Source organism: Telmatherina bonti (assembly GCF_933228915.1).
Source record: "Telmatherina bonti genome assembly, chromosome: 8".
Lineage (NCBI taxonomy): Eukaryota > Metazoa > Chordata > Actinopteri > Atheriniformes > Telmatherinidae > Telmatherina > Telmatherina bonti.
Genome location: NC_136626.1, coordinates 34,874,050 through 34,895,882, shown reverse-complemented (window position 1 = coordinate 34,895,882; position 21,833 = coordinate 34,874,050). Strand labels below are relative to the sequence as shown.

The window sequence follows — 21,833 nt, the reverse complement described above, 5'->3', positions numbered from 1 at the left end:
ATTGTCCAACTGACACCCAACTTGCACAGGATGCTCAGGAGGCATGTGTGATTTAAAGTTGTGTTATTTCTTCTAATAGAAGATTTAGTTTAGGAGGGGCGGGCCCTCAAAGTTTTATGTCTTATTAACAAAGACTTATTGCTAAAACTCCCACATAAAACAACATATCAGCACAGGAATCGACCCATTTGATGCCAGTCCCATGATGAACAAAATATACAATGCAATAATATGACTCTGAACTAGCCCCACCCCTTGGCAACAACAAGTGTCTGATATCGTGAACCAGGAAGTACCTGTGACAAAGCCGTGAAAATGTTGATCTTCACCATACTTGCCATGAGTCATGACAGTTATGTCCTTAATAGAGTAAAATTACAATATAGTGGAGAAGATCGTAAATGGCTCCATAGCGCCCCCTACAATATTTCAATCAATCAGCCCCGCCCACTACATTGACTGACATGGATATGATTCGGCATAGTTTTAGAACCTTCCAGTACCTTCAAAAAAGTCTCTTGGACATATGGGCTAAATCAAACAGGAAGTCAGCCATTTTGAAAAAGGTGACATATTTGGGGTCATTTCTGTCATTTTCTTTGCCATGCATTTTGAGCAACTCCTCCCAAGAATTTTATCCAACTTTAACCCAAATGAGTCAGGATGCTCAAGAGACATGTGTGATTAAAAGTTGTGCTATTTCTTTTAATAGGGGATATCATTTAGGAGAGGCGGGGCAGCAAAGCAGATGTGATGCAACGAAAAGGAAAACTGACATAACTCCCACAAAAAACAACCAACCTGCACCAAATTTGCTACAGATGATGCCAGTCATATCCTTCACATTTGTGCATGGCAATAAATAGATTATAAGTTAGCCCCGCCCCTTGGTGACAGGAATTGACTCTTCATAAGGCCTAAATGGCCTGAGGTGCAGTCTGTCTGCACTTCAGGTTGAGAGAGGCATGGGAAGGATGTTGCCAGGGGAGGCGGTGGCATTATGCCGAGCGGCGCCATGGTGCGAGGGCCTATATCACCGCTTGCGGTTTTAATTATTATTATTATTTTTATTCGGACACTTCGCGTGCTTTTTTGGAGGCCTGAACGTGCTCGAAAACTCACCAAATTTTGCGAACCCCCCCAAGGGAATGCGAAAAATTTGATATTTTGAGGTGCTCCAGAATGTTTGGGCAAAACTGAACGAGAGCGCCACCTATTTTAGGTGCCCCGCCACTGCATGTCGTTAATCTTTATGAAAATTCATACACATGATCTACATGCTAGGGCGAACAAAAAATCCTCTTAATGTCATGGTGAAATGTCCACAGGAAGGCGGCCATTTTAGGTCAAAGTCAATATTTTGGCGTTTTAGCACCTCGCATTTTAACGAACTCGTCCTAGAGCTTTTATCCCACTGAGCCACAAATTGCTCAGGATGTTCAGGAGACATGTGTGATTCAATGTTGTGTTATTTCTTCTAATAGGAGACTTAGTTTACGAGGGGCGGGGCCTCAAAGTTTGATGTCTCGCCATGAAAAATTAAACGGACATAACTCCCACATAAAGCAACATTTCGGCACCAAATTTGCTAGATATGATGGCAGTCCCCTCCTACAGAGTTCTATATGTCAATATTTTGATTATGAAATAGCCACGCCCCCTGGAGGTCAAAAGTGTTGTTTTTTGCTCACACACCCATAACTCTGGCTTGGTGGACACCACATGGCCCAAATTCACTCAGGCATCACAAAACATGTTGGTGAAGAGATCTGATAAAGGACGTTGCTCTACGCTGCACGGCATGTCCGTGACGCCATGGCGAAGTTCCATGCGGCGGCGTGACAACATAAATCACTATAAAATTGTCAATTTTGATCTGATCACCCTAAAACTTATAGGGATTAATAAGGGATCAGTCCTGAACAGATTAATGTGACCATTGCTGGTGTAGACCTAAGCCCCGCCCACTTACAACAGGAAGTGGTTTTTTCCACGTTTGAGGGTCATGCTTCTAAGCAAATGGTCCCAAACACTTGAGACTCCTCCAAAACATGTCAAACCCTTTCATGATGCCACAATAAAAACCTCAAGTCGCTACGCTAAACGGGACATGGCGAATGGCGGTCCAACGCCATGAAACAGGAAGTACCTGTGACCAAGCCATGGAACCTTGGACCGCCACCAAACTTGCCATGACTGATGACAGTAAGGCCCTGAACTAAGCCCCATTGAAACATTATGGAATAAATGGAGCATGCCTCCATAGCGCCCCCTACAAAATTTCAATCAATCAGCCCCGCCCACTACATGGACCGACATGGATAAAATTCAGCACAGTTGGAGAACCTGCCAGTACCTTCAAAAAAGTCTCTTGGACATATGGGCCAAAACCAACAGGAAGTCGGCCATTTTGAAAAAGGTGCCATTTTTGGGGTCATTTCTTTGCCATGCATTTTAAACAACTCCTCCTAGGGATATTGTCCAACTGACACCCAACTTGCACAGGATGCTCAGGAGGCATGTGTGATTTAAAGTTGTGTTATTTCTTCTAATAGAAGATTTAGTTTAGGAGGGGCGGGCCCTCAAAGTTTGATGTCTCATTAACAAAGACTTATTGCTAAAACTCCCACATAAAACAACATATCAGCACAGGAATCGACACATTTGATGGCAGTCCCATGATGAACAAAATATACAATGCAATAATATGACTATGAATTAGCCCCACCCCTTGGCAACAACAAGTGTCTGATATCATGAACCAGGAAGTACCTGTAACAAAGCCATGGAACCTTTCATCTTCACCATACTTGCCATGAGTCATGACAGCTATGTCCTTAATAAAATAAAATTACAATATAGTGGAAAATATAGTAAATGGCTCCATAGCGCCCCCTACAATATTTCAATCAATCAGCCCCGCCCACTACATTGACTGACATGGATAAAATTCAGCATACTTGTAGACCCTCCCAGTACCTTCAAAAAAGTCTCTTGGACATATGGGCTAAATCAAACAGGAAGTCGGCCATGTTGAAAAAGGTGCCATTTTTGGGGTCATTTCTGTCATTTTCTTTGCCATGCATTTTGAGAAGGTCCTCCTAAGAATTTTCTCCAACTGTAACCCAAATGAGTCAGGATGCTCAAGCTGCATATCTGATTAAAAGTTGTGTTATTTCTTTTAATAGGGGATATCGTTTAGGAGAGGTGGGGCAGCGAAGCAGATGTGATCCAATGAAAAGGAAAACTGACATAACTCCCACAAAAAACAACCAACCATATTGATAGACATGTATGTACAGATGAACATGCAGGTCCATCTGAAGGAATTATTAATTATGTGAATCAGTTTCATATGTGTTTTCTTGTTTAGAAGCAGACTGATTGCTCTTTGATTTATAGACATTTGTTCGGATTCTTGGATAGAGTGGTATTGGATCAGCTCTGTTGATGGATTGATTAAAACATCCAGTGCGGCTAATACTTACAACAATAAGTTACTGAAAACTATATTTATGTAAATGATGTTAACAGTTTTTAACAAATGTCACAGGCATGTTAATAAGCATAATGAATTAAAACTAAACTTGAAGCATTTATGTATTATTCCTCCCTGTTGCTCTTTGTCTGTACTGTGGGGGATTACATGAAAAAGAAAAAATCTGAGGCTTTGGTTCTGAGAATGAGCAGCTAATTCTTGTTTTGAATAAAGTAAAAATAATGTAACATCCATTTATGGAAAACTGGTGGGATTTTTTTTTCAATTTCATTAAACACTGTGGCATATTTGATCCACTTTTAGATTATTTTTTTCAATTTATTGAAGCCAGAGTATGTAAGATTTCAAAGCGATTCTTTCCAACACTAGGTGGCAAACACCATGTAGTGAGCAAAACCACACAACTGCTACCTCTACAAACCACCACAGGGCGGAAGTAGTGAGCTAAACTTGCTCCTCACCCCTCCCATCCTCTAAATACAGCGGAACCGTCACCGTCCACAAGACTCAAAGTTTATTTACAAACTGTGTGATGACATCCAGTATTTCAGCTCCACATGAACTGGTAAGTAACTGTTAACACAACAGCCTCTTCGTCATGCTGAAAATGATACTCTCTTATGGTGTTTTTTTTGCAAAGTAGTACGTAAAAATGACAATATCGCGTATGGAATAAACGGTGGTACTAAGAAGAGGCTAAGCTACATGCTAAGCTAGCTATAGTTGTTAGGCTAATTCTAACTTTATTAATATTTCTGCATATATTCAGCTGATGTTAGACTGAATCAGCCTAACACAGGCAGTCAGACACTGACATAATGCAGAATTTACATGTTTGAATGTTGTTACAGCGATGATCCGTGTACACACTTTTTTTTCAGTGATGAATATGACATGTTAAGGTTGCCAGGAAGGCCGAGGCAGGGCTGGTGGACGGTCCGAGGACAAGCGGGTCAGTCTGAGGAAGACGAGCTGCAGCTTCCAGAGATGTGACTGGCTAGCTGTAGTACAGGTAAAATGCAGTTTCATGTTCACTGTTTTGTCTCAAGATATTACTGATAAAAAACATTTATTACAGGAATTCCACAGTATTCCAATAACCAACAATGGTAAACGAGGCTGAAGTTAGCTTCCGATTCGCAATATGTGTAAAGGGCAATTCCACTGAATTTTTCGGAAACACCACATTAGACCAGGTCCTGACAAAAAACTACAACACTTGGACTCTTAAAACCTGGGTTAAAATATTCCACATACTATGCAGATTCAATAAAACATAGTGTCTGATTTGTGAAATCTTTATTCTATTTGTGAAAATGCAAATAAGGGTCATTTCATGACTTTTTTGGCATCTGGACCACATTACATCAGGTCCTGACAAAAAACTAAAACACTTAGACTCTTCAAATGTGGGCTAAAATATTCCACATACTATACCAGTTTTTTGTCAGTACCTGGTCTAATGTGGTGGTGTTTCCAAAAAATTCAGTGTAATTGCCCTTTACACATATTGCAGCCATAAGCTGCGGATCGGAAGCTAACTTCAGCCTCGTCAATGGTAACTGTTTTATGTATTATTTGTTGTTGTAACATAAATGTAATTTTATATTTGAGCTTGTTACCTACTGCTCTGTCTTCCATATGTTACTTGTTGCTTTGGCATCCAGACATTAGTTTTAGATATTACAGTAATATATTAACTTAGTCTCTGAACAAAGTTGGTAGACACAGACCTTCACTAAAAAATCTGATCTTTCACTTTTCACTTTGTTTTCCATCAGTTAGTAAAATGTGGCTCTATTTATCTAACCAATCTTTTGTATAATTTTGCAGAGACGTCTTGATGACATAAATGTGAAGGACCTAAGAAGACTCACATCCCAGCTCCTCAGAAGGAAACAAGGCTTGATTCCCAGTTGCTGTGTGGCTACTGAAGAGCAGTTTCCTGATCTGCACAGACACAACATTGGTTTTGTTTTTGGTGTTTGATTCTTTTTTTTTTTTTTTTCTAGTAAACCACAATTTAATAGCATTTCTGTGGAATCTATTGTTTACATGTTCGTTGATTGTATTGTTTCTTACTTATAACTTTGTGTTACTAATTAAGTAATTTGAGCTACTTTGTACACTTTGAAGCGTTTTTAAAATAAAGAAATTTAAATGCTTTTCCCCATTTATTCAATACATTCAAGTCATCTAAATAACTGCAGTAGGATGTGATCATACAGGAACAAGATAAAAGTTTATTACAATTTATGACTGTAATAAATACAGATCTAACAGTGTATAAACACACCACAAATCCCACAGAGAAAAGTCTATGATCCACAAACAGAAGACACAACTATATACAAAAGATCAACCAACCTGCACCAAATTCACTACAGATGATGCCAGTCATATTCTTCACATTTGTGCATGTCAATAATTAGATGATAAGTTAGCCCCGCCCCTTGGTGACAGGAAGTGACCGTTCATAAGGCCTAAATGGCCTGAAGTGCAGTCTGGCTGCACTTTAGGTTGAGAGAGGCATGGGAAGGATGTTGGCAGGGGAGGCGGTGGCATTATGCCGAGCGGCGCCATGGTGCGAGGGCCTATATCACCGCTTGCGGTTTTAATTATTATTATTATTATTAGGCCCGAGCACCTTGGCGGTGCGAAGGCCTATTGTAATTGCAGTGTTTATTATTATTATTATTATTAGGCCCGAGCACCTTGGCGGTGCGAAGGCCTATTGTAATTGCAGTGTTTATTATTATTATTATTATTATTATTAGGCCCGAGCACCTTGGCAGTGCGAAGGCCTATTGTATTTGCAGTGTTTATTATTATTTTTATTCGGACACTTCGCGTGCTTTTTTGGAGGCCTGAACGTGCTCGAAGACTCACCAAATTTTGCGTACCCCCCCAAGGGAATACGAAAAATTTGATATTTTGAGGTGCTCCAGAATGTTTGGGCAAAACTGAATGAGAGCGCCACCTATTTTAGGTGCCCCGCCACTGCATGTCGTTAATCTTTATGAAAATTCATACACATGATCTACATGCTAGGGCGAACAAAAAATCCTCTTAATGTTATGGTGAAATGTCGACAGGAAGGCGGCCATTTTAGGTCAAAGTCAATATTTTGGCGTTTTAGCACCTCGCATTTTAACGAACTCGTCCTAGGGCTTTTATCCCACTGAGCCACAAATTGCTCAGGATGTTCAGGAGGCATGTGTGATTAAATGTTGTGTTATTTCTTCTAATAAGAGACTTAGTTTACGAGGGGCGGGGCCTCAAAGTTTGATGTCTCGCCAGGAAAAATTAAACAGATATAACTCCCACATAAAGCAACATTTCTGCACCAAATTTGCTAGATATGATGGCAGTCCCCTCCTACAGAGTTCTATATGTCAATATTTTGATTATGAAATAGCCACGCCCCCTGGAGGTCAAAAGTGTTGTTTTTTGCTCACACACCCATAACTCTGGCTTGGTGGACACCACATGGCCCAAATTCACTCAGGCATCACAAAACATGTTGGTGAAGAGATCTTATAAAGGACGTTGCTCTACGCTGCACGGCGTGCCCGTGACGCCATGGCGAAGTTCCATGCGGCGGCGTGACATCATAAATCACTATAAAATTGTCAATTTTGATCTGATCACCCTAAAACTTATAGGGATTAATAAGGGACCAGTCCTGAACAGATTAATGTGACCATTGCTGGTGTAGACCTAAGCCCCGCCCACTTACAACAGGAAGTGTTTTTTTCCACGTTCGAGGGTCATGCTTCTAAGCAAATGGTCCAAAACACTTGAGACTCCTCCAAAACATGTCAAACCCTTTCATTATGCCACAATAAAAACCTCAAGTTGCTACGCTAAACAGGACATGGCGAATGGCGGTCCAACGCCATGAAACAGGAAGTACCTGTGACCAAGCCATGGAACCTTGGACCGCCACCAAACTTGCCATGACTGATGACAGTAAGGCCCTGAACTAAGCCCCATTGAAACATTATGGAATAAATGGAGCATGTCTCCATAGCGCCCCCTACAAAATTTCAATCAATCAGCCCCGCCCACTACATGGACCGACATGAATAAAATTCAGCACAGTTGGAGAACCTTCCAGTACCTTCAAAAAAGTCTCTTGGACATATGGGCTAAATTCAACAGGAAGTCGGCCATTTTGAAAAAGGTGCCATTTTTGGGGTCATTTCTTTGCCATGCATTTTAAACAACTCCTCCTAGGGATATTGTCCAACTGACACCCAACTTGCACAGGATGCTCAGGAGGCATGTGTGATTTAAAGTTGTGTTATTTCTTCTAATAGAAGATTTAGTTTAGGAGGGGCGGGCCCTCAAAGTTTTATGTCTCATTAACAAAGACTTATTGCTAAAACTCCCACATAAAACAACATATCAGCACAGGAATCGCCACATTTGATGCCAGTCCCATGATGAACAAAATATACAATGCAATAACATGACTATGAACTAGCACCACCCCTTGGCAACAACAAGTGTCTGATATCATGAACCAGGAAGTACCTGTAACAAAGCCATGAAACCTTTGATCTTCACCATACTTGCCATGAGTCATGACAGTTATGTCCTTAATAGAGTAAAATTATAATATAGTGGAAAAGATAGTAAATGGCTCCATAGCGCCCCCTACAATATTTCAATCAATCAGCCCCGCCCACTACATTGACTGACATGGATATGATTCGGGAAACTTGTAGACCCTCCCAGTACCTTCAAAAAAGTCTCTTAGACATATGGGCTAAATCCAACAGGAAGTCGGCCATTTTGAAAAGGGTGCCATTTTTGGGGTCATTTCTGTCATTTTCTTTGCCATGCATTTGGAGGAACTTCTCCTAAGAATTTTGTCCAACTTTAACCCAAATGAGTCAGGATGCTCAAGAGGCATGTGTGATTAAAAGTTGTGCTATTTCTTTTAATAGGGGATATCGTTTAGGAGAGGCGGGGCAGCAAAGCAGATGTGATGCAATGAAAAGGAAAACTGACATAACTCCCACAAAAAACAACCAACCTGCACCAAATTTGCTACAGATGATGCCAGTCATATCCTTCACATTTCTGTATGTCAATAATTAGATTATAAATTAGCCCCGCCCCTTGGTGACAGTAAGTGACCGTTCATAAGGTCTAAATGGCCTGAAGTGCAGTCTGGCTGCACTTTAGGTTGAGAGAGGCATGGGAAGGATGTTGCCAGGGGAGGCGGTGGCATTATGCCGAGTGGCGCCATGGTGCGAGGGCCTATATCACCGCTTGCGGTTTTAATTATTATTAGGCCCGAGCACCTTGGCGGTGCGAAGGCCTATTGTAATTGTAGTGTTTATTATTATTATTTTTATTCGGACACTTCGCGTGCTTTTTTGGAGGCCTGAACGTGCTCGAAAACTCACCAAATTTTGCGTACCCCCCCAAGGGAATACAAAAAATTTGATATTTTGAGGTGCTCCAGAATGTTTGGGCGAAACTGAATGAGAGCGCCACCTATTTTAGGTGCCCCGCCACTGCATGTCGTTAATCTTTATGAAAATTCATACACATGATCTACATGCTAGGGCGAACAAAAAATCCTCTTAATGTCATGGTGAAATGTCGACAGGAAGGCGGCCATTTAAGGTCAAAGTCAATATTTTGGCGTTTTAGCACCTCGCATTTTAACGAACTCGTCCTAGAGCTTTTATCCCACTGAGCCACAAATTGCTCAGGATGTTCAGGGGACATGTGTGATTAAATGTTGTGTTATTTCTTCTAATAGGAGACTTAGTTTACGAGGGGTGGGGCCTCAAAGTTTGATGTCTCGCCATGAAAAATTAAACGGATATAACTCCCACATAAAGCAACATTTCTGCACCAAATTTGCTAGATATGATGGCAGTCCCCTCCTACAGAGTTCTATATGCCAATATTTTGATTATGAAATAGCCACGCCCCCTGGAGGTCAAAAGTGTTGTTTTTTGCTCACACACCCATAACTCTGGCTTGGTGGACACCACATGGCCCAAATTCACTCAGGCATCACAAAACATGTTGGTGAAGAGATCTGATAAAGGACGTTGCTCTACACTGCACGGCGTGCCCGTGACGCCATGGCGAAGTTCCATGCGGCGGCGTGACATCATAAATCACTATAAAATTGTCAATTTTGATCTGATCACCCTAAAACTTATAGGGATTAATAAGGGATCAGTCCTGAACAGATTAATGTGACCATTGCTGGACTAGACCTAAGCCCCGCCCACTTACAACAGGAAGTGGTTTTTTCCACATTTGAGGGTCATGCTTCTAAGCAAATGGTCCCAAACACTTGAGACTCCTCCAAAACATGTCAAACCCTTTCATGATGCCACAATAAAAACCTCAAGTCGCTACGCTAAACGGGACATGGCGAATGGCGATCCAACGCCATGAAACAGGAAGTACCTGTGACCAAGCCATGGAACCTTGGACCGCCACCATACTTGCCATGACTGATGACAGTAAGGCCCTGAACTAAGCCCCATTGAAACATTATGGAATAAATGGAGCATGTCTCCATAGCGCCCCCTACAAAATTTCAATCAATCAGCCCCGCCCACTACATGGACCGACATGGATGAAATTCAGCACAGTTGGAGAACCTTCCAGTACCTTCAAAAAAGTCTCTTGGACATATGGGCTAAATTCAACAGGAAGTCGGCCATTTTGAAAAAGGTGCCATTTTTGGGGTCATTTCTTTGCCATGCATTTTAAACAACTCCTCCTAGGGATATTGTCCAACTGACACCCAACTTGCACAGGATGCTCAGGAGGCATGTGTGATGTAAAGTTGTGTTATTTCTTCTAATAGAAGATTTAGTTTAGGAGGGGCGGGCCCTCAAAGTTTGATGTCTCATTAACAAAGACTTATTGCTAAAACTCCCACATAAAACAACATATCTGCACAGGAATCACCACATTTGATGCCAGTCCCATGATGAACAAAATATACAATGCAATAATATGACTATGAATTAGCCCCACCCCTTGGCAACAACAAGTGTCTGATATCATGAACCAGGAAGTACCTGTAACAAAGCCATGAAATTGTTGATCTTCACCATACTTGCCATGAGTCATGAAAGTTATGCCCTTAATAGAGTAAAATTAAAATATAGTGGAGAAGATAGTAAATGGCTCCATAGCGCCCCCTACAATATTTTAATTAATCAGCCCCGCCCACTACATTGACTGACATGGATATGATTCGGGAAACTTGTAGACCCTCCCAGTACCTTCAAAAAAGTCTCTTGGACATATGGGCTAAATCCAACAGGAAGTCGGCCATTTTGAAAAGGGTGCCATTTTTGGGGTCATTTCTGTCATTTTCTTTGCCATGCATTTGGAGGAACTTGTCCTAAGAATTTTGTCCAACTTTAACCCAAATGAGTCAGGATGCTCAAGAGGCATCTGTGATTAAAAGTTGTGCTATTTCTTTTAATAGGGGATATCATTTAGGAGAGGCGGGGGAGCAAAGTAGATGTGATGCAATGAAAAGGAAAACTGACATAACTCCCACAAAAAACAACCAACCTGCACCAAATTTGCTACAGATGATGCCAGTCATATCCTTCACATTTCTGCATGTCAATAATTAGATTATAAGTCAGCCCCGCCTCTTGGTGACAGGATGTGACCCTTCATAAGGCCTAAATGGCCTGAAGTGCAGTCTGGCTGCACTTTAGGTTGAGAGAGGCATGGGAAGGATGTTGCCAGGGGAGGCGGTGGCATTATGCCGAGTGGCGCCATGGTGCGAGGGCCTATATCACCGCTTGCGGTTTTAATTATTATTATTATTCTCCTAATAAATGAATTGCTTTTTTGGAGGCCTGAACATGCTCAAAAACTCACCAAATTTTGCGTACCCCCCCAAGGGAATGTGAAAAATTTGATATTTTGAGGTGCTCCAGAATGTTTGGGTGAAACTGAATGAGAGCGCCACCTATTTTAGGTGCCCCGCCAGTGCATGTCGTTAATCTTTATGAAAATTCATACACATGATCTACATGCTAGGGCGAACAAAAAATCCTCTTAATGTCATGGTGAAATGTCGACAGGAAGGCGGCCATTTTAGGTCAGAGTCAATATTTTGGCGTTTTAGCACCTCGCATTTTAACGAACTCGTCCTAGAGCTTTTATCCCACTGAGCCACAAATTGCTGAGGATGTTCAGGAGGCATGTGCGATTAAATGTTGTGTTATTTCTTCTAATAGGAGACTTAGTTTACGAGGGGCGGGGCCTCAAAGTTTGATGTCTCGCCATGAAAAATTAAACGGATATAACTCCCACATAAAGCAACATTTCTGCACCAAATTTGCTAGATATGATGGCAGTCCCCTCCTACAGAGTTCTATATGTCAATATTTTGATTATGAAATAGCCACGCCCCCTGGAGGTCAAAAGTGTTGTTTTTTGCTCACACACCCATAACTCTGGCTTGATAGACACCACATGGCCCAAATTCACTCAGGCATCACAAAACATGTTGGTGAAGAGATCTGGTAAAGGACGTTGCTCTACGCTGCACGGCGTGCCCGTGACGCCATGGCAAAGTTCCGTGCGGCGGCGTGGCATCATAAATCACTATAAAACTCTCAATTTTGATCTGATCACCCTAAAACTTATAGGCATTAATAAGGGATCAGTCCTGAACAGATTAATGTGACCATTGCTGGTGTAGACCTAAGCTCCGCCCACTTACAACAGGAAGTGGTTTTTTCCACGTTTGAGGGTCATGCTTCTAAGCAAATGGTCCAAAACACTTGAGCCTCCTCCAAAACATGTCAAACCCTTTCATGATGCCACAATAAAAACCTCAAGTTGCTACGCTAAACAGGACATGGCGAATGGCGGTCCAACGCCATGAAACAGGAAGTACCTGTGACCAAGCCATGGAACCTTGGACCGCCACCAAACTTGCCATGACTGATGACAGTAAGGCCCTGAACTAAGCCCCATTGAAACATTATGGAATAAATGGAGCATGTCTCCATAGCGCCCCCTACAAAATTTCAATCAATCAGCCCCGCCCACTACATGGACCGACATGGATAAAATTCAGCACAGTTGGAGAACCTTCCAGTACCTTCAAAAAAGTCTCTTGGACATATGGGCCACATCCAACAGGAAGTCGGCCATTTTGAAAAAGGTGCCATTTTTGGGGTCATTTCTTTGCCATGCATTTTAAACAACTCCTCCTAGGGATATTGTCCAACTGACACCCACAGAGCACAGGATGCTCAGGAGGCATGTGTGATTTAAAGTTGTGTTATTTCTTCTAATAGAAGATTTAGTTTAGGAGGGGCGGGCCCTCAAAGTTTGATGTCTTATTAACAAAGACTTATTGCTAAAACTCCCACATAAAACAACATATCAGCACAGGAATCGACACATTTGATGCCAGTCCTATGATGAACAAAATCTACAATGCAATAATATGACTCTGAACTAGCCCCACCCCTTGGCAACAACAAGTGTCTGATATCATGAACCAGGAAGTACCTGTGACAAAGCCGTGAAATTGTTGATCTTCACCATACTTGCCATGAGTCATGACAGTTATGTCCTTAATAGAGTAAAATTACAATATAGTGGAGAAGATCGTAAATGGCTCCATAGCGCCCCCTACAATATTTCAATCAATCAGCCCCGCCCACTGCATTGACTGACATGGATATGATTCGGGAAACTTGTAGACCCTCCCAGTACCTTGAAAAACGTCTCTTGGACATATGGCCTAAATCCAACAGGAAGTCAGCCATTTTGAAAAAGTTGTCATATTCGGGGTCATTTCTGTCATTTGCTTTGCCATGCATTTTGAGGAAGTCCTGCTAAGAATTTTATCTAACTTTAACCCAAATGAGTCAGGATGCTCAAGAGGCATGTGTGATTAAAAGTTGTGTTGTTTCTTTTAATAGGGGATATCGTTTAGGTGAGGCGGGGCAGCAAAGCAGCTGTGATGCAATGAAAAGGAAAACTGACATAACTCCCACAAAAAACAACCAACATGCACCAAATTTGCTACAGATGATGTCAGTCATATCCTTCACATTTCTGCATGTCAATAATTAGATTATTAGTTAGCCCCGCCCCTTGGTGACAGGAAGTGACCGTTCATAAGGCCTTAACATCCTGAAGTGCAGTCTGGCTGCACTTTAGGTTGAGAGAGGCATGGGAAGGATGTTTGCAGGGGAGGCGGTGGCATTATGCCGAGCGGCGCCATGGTGCGAGGGCCTATATCACCGCCTGCGGTTTTAATTATTATTATTATTATTATTATTATTATTCTCCTAATAAATGAATTGCTTTTTTGGAGGCCTGAACATGCTCAAAAACTCACCAAATTTTGCGTACCCCCCCAAGGGAATGCGAAAAATTTGATATTTTGAGGTGCTCCAGAATGTTTGGGCGAAACTGAATGAGAGCGCCACCTATTTTAGGTGCCCCGCCACTGCATGTCGTTAATCTTTATGAAAATTCATACACATGATCTACATGCTAGGGCGAACAAAAAATCCTCTTAATGTCATGGTGAAATGTCGACAGGAAGGCGGCCATTTTAGGTCAAAGTCAATATTTTGGCGTTTTAGCACCTCGCATTTTAACGAACTCGTCCTAGAGCTTTTATCCCACTGAGCCACAAATTGCTCAGGATGTTCAGGAGGCATGTGTGATTAAATGTTGTGTTATTTCTTCTAATAGGAGACTTAGTTTACGAGGGGCGGGGCCTCAAAGTTTGATGTCTCGCCAGGAAAAATTAAACAGATATAACTCCCACATAAAGCAACATTTCTGCACCAAATTTGCTAGATATGATGGCAGTCCCCTCCTACAGAGTTCTATATGCCAATATTTTGATTATGAAATAGCCACGCCCCCTGGAGGTCAAAAGTGTTGTTTTTTGCTCACACACCCATAACTCTGGCTTGGTGGACACCACATGGCCCAAATTCACTCAGGCATCACAAAACATGTTGGTGAAGAGATCTTATAAAGGACGTTGCTCTACGCTGCACGGCGTGCCCGTGACGCCATGGCGAAGTTCCATGCGGCGACGTGACATCATAAATCACTATAAAATTGTCAATTTTGATCTGATCACCCTAAAACTTATAGGGATTAATAAGGGATCAGTCCTGAACAGATTACTGTGACCATTGCTGGTGTAGACCTAAACTCCGCCCACTTACAACAGGAAGTGTTTTTTTGCACGTTTGAGGGTCATGCTTCTAAGCAAATGGTCCAAAACACTTGAGCCTCCTCCAAAACATGTCAAACCCTTTCATGATGCCACAATAAAAACCTCAAGTCGCTACGCTAAACGGGACATGGCGAATGGCGGTCCAACGCCATGAAACAGGAAGTACCTGTGACCAAGCCATGGAACCTTGGACCGCAACCATACTTGCCATGACTGATGACAGTAAGGCCCTGAACTAAGCCCCATTGAAACATAATGGAATACATGGAGCATGTCTCTATAGCGCCCCCTACAAAATTTCAATCAATCAGCCCCGCCCACTACATGGACCGACATGGATAAAATTCAGCACAGTTGGAGAACCTTCCAGTACCTTCAAAAAAGTCTCTTGGACATATGGGCTAAATTCAACAGGAAGTCGGCCATTTTGAAAAAGGCGCCATTTTTGCGGTCATTTCTTTGCCATGCATTTTAAACAACTCCTCCTAGGGATATTGTCCAACTGACACCCAACTTGCACAGGATGCTCAGGAGGCATGTGTGATTTAAAGTTGTGCTATTTCTTCTAATAGAAGATTTGGTTTAGGAGGGGCGGGCCCTCAAAGTTTGATGTCTTATTAACAAAGACTTATTGCTAAACCTCCCACATAAAACAACATATCAGCACAGGAATCGCCACATTTGATGCCAGTCCCATGATGAACAAAATCTACAATGCAATAATGGGACTATGAATTAGCCCCACCCCTTGGCAACAACAAGTGTCTGATATCGTGAACCAGGAAGTACCTGTAACAAAGCCATGAAACCTTTGATCTTCACCATACATGCCATGACTTATGACAGTAAAGTCCTTAATAGAGTAAAATTACAATATAGTGGAGAAGATAGTAAATGGCTCCATAGCGCCCCCTACAATATTTTAATTAATTAGCCCCGCCCACTACATTGACTGACATGGTTATGATTCGGGAAACTTGTAGACGCTCCCAGTACCTTCAAAAAAGTCTCTTGGACATATGGGCTAAATCAAACAGGGAGTCGGCCATTTTGAAAAAGGTGCCATTTTTGGGGTCATTTCTGTCATTTTCTTTGCCATGCATTTTGAGGAACTTCTCCTAAGAATTTTGTCCAACTTTAACCCAAATGAGTCAGGATGCTCAAGAGGCATGTGTGATTAGAAGTTGTGCTATTTCTTTTAATAGGGGATATCATTTAGGAGAGGCGGGGCAGCAAAGCAGATGTGATGCAACAAAAAGAAAAACTGACATAAATCCCCCAAAAAACAACCAACCTGCACCAAATTTGCTACAGATGATGCCAGTCATATCCTTCACATTTGTGCATGTCAATTATTAGATGATAAGTTAGCCCCGCCCCTTGGTGACAGGAAGTGACCCTTCATAAAACCTAAATGGTCTGAAGTGCAGTCTGGCTGCACTTTAGGTTGAGAGAGGCATGGGAAGGATGTTGCCAGGGGAGGCGGTGGCATGATGCCGAGTGGCGCCATGGTGCGAGGGCCTATATCACCGCTTGCGGTTTTAATTATTAGGCCCGAGCACCTTGGCGGTGCGAAGGCCTATTGTAATTGCAGTGTTTATTATTAGGCCCGAGCACCTTGGCGGTGCGAAGGCCTATTGTAATTGCAGTGTTTATTAGGCCCGAGCACCTTGGCGGTGCGAAGGCCTATTGTAATTGCAGTGTTTATTATTATTATTATTATTATTAGGCCCGAGCACCTTGGCGGTGCGAAGGCCTATTGTAATTGCAGTGTTTATTAGGCCCGAGCACCTTGGCGGTGCGAAGGCCTATTGTAATTGCAGTGTTTATTATTATTATTATTATTATTAGGCCCGAGCACCTTGGCGGTGCGAAGGCCTATTGTAATTGCAGTGTTTATTATTATTATTATTATTATTTTTATTCGGACACTTCGCGTGCTTTTTTGGAGGCCTGAACGTGCTCGAAAACTCACCAAATTTTGCGTACCCCCCCAAGGGAATACGAAAAATTTGATATTTTGAGGTGCTCCAGAATGTTTGGGCGAAACTGAAGGAGAGCGCCACCTATTTAAGGTGCCCCGCCACTGCATGTCGTTAATCTTTATGAAAATTCATACACATGATCTACATGACAGGACAAACAAAAAATCCTCTTAATGTCATGGTGAAATGTCGACAGGAAGGCGGCCATTTTAGGTCAAAGTCAATATTTTGGCGTTTTAGCACCTCGCATTTTAACGAACTCGTCCTAGAGCTTTTATCCCACTGAGCCACAAATTGCTCAGGATGTTCAGGAGGCATGTGTGATTAAATGTTGTGTTATTTCTTCTAATAGGAGACTTAGTTTACAAGGGGCGCAGCCTCAAAGTTTGATGTCTCGCCATGAAAAATTAAACGGATATAACTCCCAAATAAAGCAACATTTCTGCACCAAATTTGCTAGATATGATGGCAGTCCCCTCCTACAGAGTTCTATATGTCAATATTTTGATTATGAAATAGCCACGCCCCCTGGAGGCCAAAAGTGTTGTTTTTTGCTCACACACCCATAACTCTGGCTTGGTGGACACCACATGGCCCAAATTCACTCAGGCATCACAAAACATGTTGGTGAAGAGATCTGGTAAAGGACGTTGCTCTACGCTGCACGGCGTGCCCGTGACGCCATGGCGAATTTCCATGCAGCGGCGTGTCATCATAAATCACTATAAAATTGTCAATTTTGATCTGATCACCCTAAAACTTATAGGCATTGATAAGGGATCAGTCCTGAACAGATTAATGTGACCATTGCTGGTCTAGACCTAAGCCCCGCCCACTTACAACAGGAAGTGGTTTTTTCCACGTTTGAGGGTCATGCTTCTAAGCAAATGGTCCCAAACACTTGAGACTCCTCCAAAACATGTGAAACCCTTTCATGATGCCACAATAAAAACCTCAAGTCGCTACGCTAAACGGGACATGGCGAATGGCGGTCCAACGCCATGAAACAGGAAGTACCTGTGACCAAGCCATGGAACCTTGGACCGCCACCAAACTTGCCATGACTGATGACAGTAAGGCCCTGAACTAAGCCCCATTGAAACATTATGTAATAAATGGAGCATGTCTCCATAGCGCCCCCTACAAAATTTCAATCAATCAGCCCCGCCCACTACATGGACCGACATGGATAAAATTCATCACAGTTGGAGAACCTGCCACTACCTTCAAAAAAGTCTCTTGGACATATGGGCCAAAACCAACAGGAAGTCGGCCATTTTGAAAAAGGTGCCATTTTTGGGGTCATTTCTTTGCCATGCATTTTAAACAACTCCTCCTAGGGATATTGTCCAACTGACACCCAACTTGCACAGGATGCTCAGGAGGCATGTGTGATTTAAAGTTGTGTTATTTCTTCTAATAGAAGATTTAGTTTAGGAGGAGCGGGCCCTCAAAGTTTTATGTCTCATTAACAAAGACTTATTGCTAATACTCCCACATAAAACAACATATCAGCACAGGAATCACCACATTTGATGCCAGTTCCATGATGAACAAAATCTACAATGCAATAATACGACTATGAATTAGCCCCACCCCTTGGCAACAGCAAGTGTCTGATATCATGAACCAGGAAGTACCTGTAACAAAGCCATGAAATTGTTGATCTTCACCATACTTGCCATGACTCATGACAGTTATGTCCTTAATACAGTAAAATTACAATATAGTAGAAAAGATAGTAAATGGCTCCATAGCGCCCCCTACAATATTTCAATCAATCAGCCCCGCCCACTACATTGACTGACATGGATATGATTCGGGACACTTGTAGACTCTCCCAGTACCTTCCAAAAAGTCTCTTGGACATATGGGCTAAATCAAACAGGAAGTCGGCCATTTTGAAAAAGGTGTCATTTTTGGGGCAATTTCTGTCATTTTCTTTGCCATGCATTTTGAGAAGTTCCTTCTAAGAATTTTGTCCAACTTTAACCCAAATGATTCAGGATGCTTAAAAGGCATGTGTGATTAAAAGTTGTGCTATTTCTTTTAATAGGGGATATCATTTAGGAGAGGCGGGGCAGCAAAGCAGCTGTGATGCGACGAAAATGAAAACTGACATAACTCCCACAAAAAACAACCAACCTGCACCAAATTCACTACAGATGATGCCAGTCATATCCTTCACATTTGTGCATGTCAATAATTAGATGATAAGTTAGCCCCGCCCCTTGGTGACAGGAAGTGACCCTTCATAAGGCCTAAATGGCCTGAAGTGCAGTCTGGCTGCACTTTAGGTTGAGAGAGGCATGGGAAGGATGTTGCCAGGGGAGGCGGTGGCATTATGCCGAGTGGTGCCATGGTGCGAGGGCCTATATCACCGCCTGCGGTTTTAATTATTATTATTTTTATTCGGACACTTCGCGTGCTTATTTGGAGGCCTGAACGTGCCCGAAAACTCACCAAATTTTGCGAACCCCCCCAAGGGAATACGAAAAATTTGATATTTTGAGGTGCTCCAGAATGTTTGGGCGAAACTGAACGAGAGCGCCACCTATTTTAGGTGCCCCGCCACTGCATGTCATTAATCTTTATGAAAATTCATACACATGATCTACATGACAGGGCGAACAAAAAATCCTCTTAATGTCATGGTGAAATGTCGACAGGAAGGCGGCCATTTTAGGTCAAAGTCAATATTTTGGCGTTTTAGCACCTCGCATTTTAACAAACTCGTCCTAGAGCTTTTATCCCACTGAGCCACAAATTGCTCAGGATGTTCAGGAGACATGTGTGATTAAATGTTGTGTTATTTCTTCTAATAGGAGACTTAGTTTACGAGGGGCGGGGCCTCAAAGTTTGATGTCTCGCCATGAAAAATTAAACAGATATAACTCCCACATAAAGCAACATTTCTGCACCAAATTTGCTAGATATGATGGCAGTCCCCTCCTACAGAGTTCTATATGCCAATATTTTGATTATGAAATAGCCACGCCCCCTGGAGGTCAAAAGTGTTGTTTTTTGCTCACACACCCATAACTCTGGCTTGGTGGACACCACATGGCCCAAATTCACTCAGGCATCACAAAACATGTTGGTGAAGACATCTGATAAAGGACGTTGCTCTACGCTGCACGGTGTGCCCGTGACGCCATGGCAAAGTTCCATGCGGCGGCGTGACATCATAAATCACTATAAAATTGTCAATTTTGATCTGATCACCCTAAAACTTTTAGGGATTAATAAGGGATCAGTCCTGAACAGATTAATGTGACCATTGCTGGTCTAGACCTAAGCCCCGCCCACTTACAACAGGAAGTGGTTTTTTCCACGTTTGAGGGTCATGCTTCTAAGCAAATGGTCCCAAACACTTGAGACTCCTTCAAAACATGTCAAACCCTTTCATGATGCCACAATAAAAACCTCAAGTCGCTACGCTAAACGGGACATGGCGAATGGCGGTCCAACGCCATGAAACAGGAAGTACCTGTGACCAAGCCATGGAACCTTGGACCGCCACCAAACTTGCCATGACTGATGACAGTAAGGCCCTGAACTAAGCCCCATTGAAACATTATGGAATAAATGGAGCATGTCTCCATAGCGCCCCCTACAAAATTTCAATCAATCAGCCCCGCCCACTACATGGACCGACATGGATGAAATTCAGCACAGTTGGAGAACCTTCCAGTACCTTCAAAAAAGTCTCTTGGACATATGGGCTAAATCCAACAGGAAGTCGGCCATTTTGAAAAAGGTGCCATTTTTGGGGTCATTTCTGTCATTTTCTTTGCCATGCATTTTGAGGAACTTCTCCTAAGAATTTTGTCCAACTTTAACCCAAATGAGTCAGGATGCTCAAGAGGCATGTGTGATTAGAAGTTGTGCTATTTCTTTTAATAGGGGATATCGTTTAGGAGAGGCGGGGCAGCAAAGCAGATGTGATGCAACAAAAAGAAAAACTGACATAAATCCCCCAAAAAACAACCAACCTGCACCAAATTTGCTACAGATGATGCCAGTCATATCCTTCACATTTGTGCATGTCAAAAATTAGATGATAAGTTAGCCCCGCCCCTTGGTGACAGGAAGTGACCGTTCATAAAACCTAAATGGTCTGAAGTGCAGTCTGGCTGCACTTTAGGTTGAGAGAGGCATGGGAAGGATGTTGCCAGGGGAGGCGGTGGCATGATGCCGAGCGGCGCCATGGTGCGAGGGCCTATATCACCGCTTGCGGTTTTAATTATTATTATTATTTTTATTCGGACACTTCGCGTGCTTTTTTGGAGGCCTGAACGTGCTCGAAAACTCACCAAATTTTGCGTACCCCCCCAAGGGAATACGAAAAATTTGATATTTTGAGGTGCTCTAGAATGTTTGGGCGAAACTGAAGGAGAGCGCCACCTATTTTAGGTGCCCCGCCACTGCATGTCATTAATCTTTATGAAAATTCATACACATGATCTACATGCTAGGGCGAACAAAAAATCCTCTTAATGTCATGGTGAAATGTCGACAGGAAGGCGGCCATTTTAGGTCAAAGTCAATATTTTGGCGTTTTAGCACCTCGCATTTTAACGAACTCGTCCTAGAGCTTTTATCCCACTGAGCCACAAATTGCTCAGGATGTTCAGGAGGAATGTGTCATTAAATGTTGTGTTATTTCTTCTAATAGGAGACTTAGTTTACAAGGGGCGGGGCCTCAAAGTTTGATGTCTCGCCATGAAAAATTAAACAGATATAACTCCCACATAAAGCAACATTTCTGCACCAAATTTGCTAGATATGATGGCAGTCCCCTCCTACAGAGTTCTATATGTCAATATTTTGATTATGAAATAGCCACGCCCCCTGGAGGCCAAAAGTAGTGTTTTTTGCTCACACACCCATAACTCTGGCTTGGTGGACACCACATGGCCCAAATTCACTCAGGCATCACAAAACATGTTGGTGAAGAGATCTGGTAAAGGATGTTGCTCTACGCTGCACGGCGTGCCCGTGACGCCATGGCGAAGTTCAATGCGGCGGCGTGACATCATAAATCACTATAAAATTGTCAATTTTGATCTGATCACCCTAAAACTTATAGGGATTAATAAGGGAT

The 21,833-nt window shown here is 42.4% G+C and overlaps 1 protein-coding gene across 2 annotated transcripts in view; it reads right to left on the bottom strand.

The window, feature by feature from the left end:
- Positions 1-21,833, bottom strand: part of dtymk (deoxythymidylate kinase (thymidylate kinase)) — a 126,141-nt gene that overhangs the window by 80,981 nt on the left and 23,327 nt on the right. The window contains exons 5-6 of one of the 2 annotated variants that reach the window (XM_079245305.1): positions 5,377-5,449; positions 4,380-4,500 (exon numbers count right to left, since the gene is read on the bottom strand). The exons of the other annotated variant lie outside the window; for it this stretch is intronic. Coding sequence (XP_079101431.1) covers positions 4,397-4,500; positions 5,377-5,449 — 177 coding nt within the window. The 3' untranslated portion in view covers positions 4,380-4,396. Of the gene's footprint in view, positions 1-4,379; positions 4,501-5,376; positions 5,450-21,833 lie in introns of those variants that run through there. 2 annotated transcript variants of the gene reach the window in all.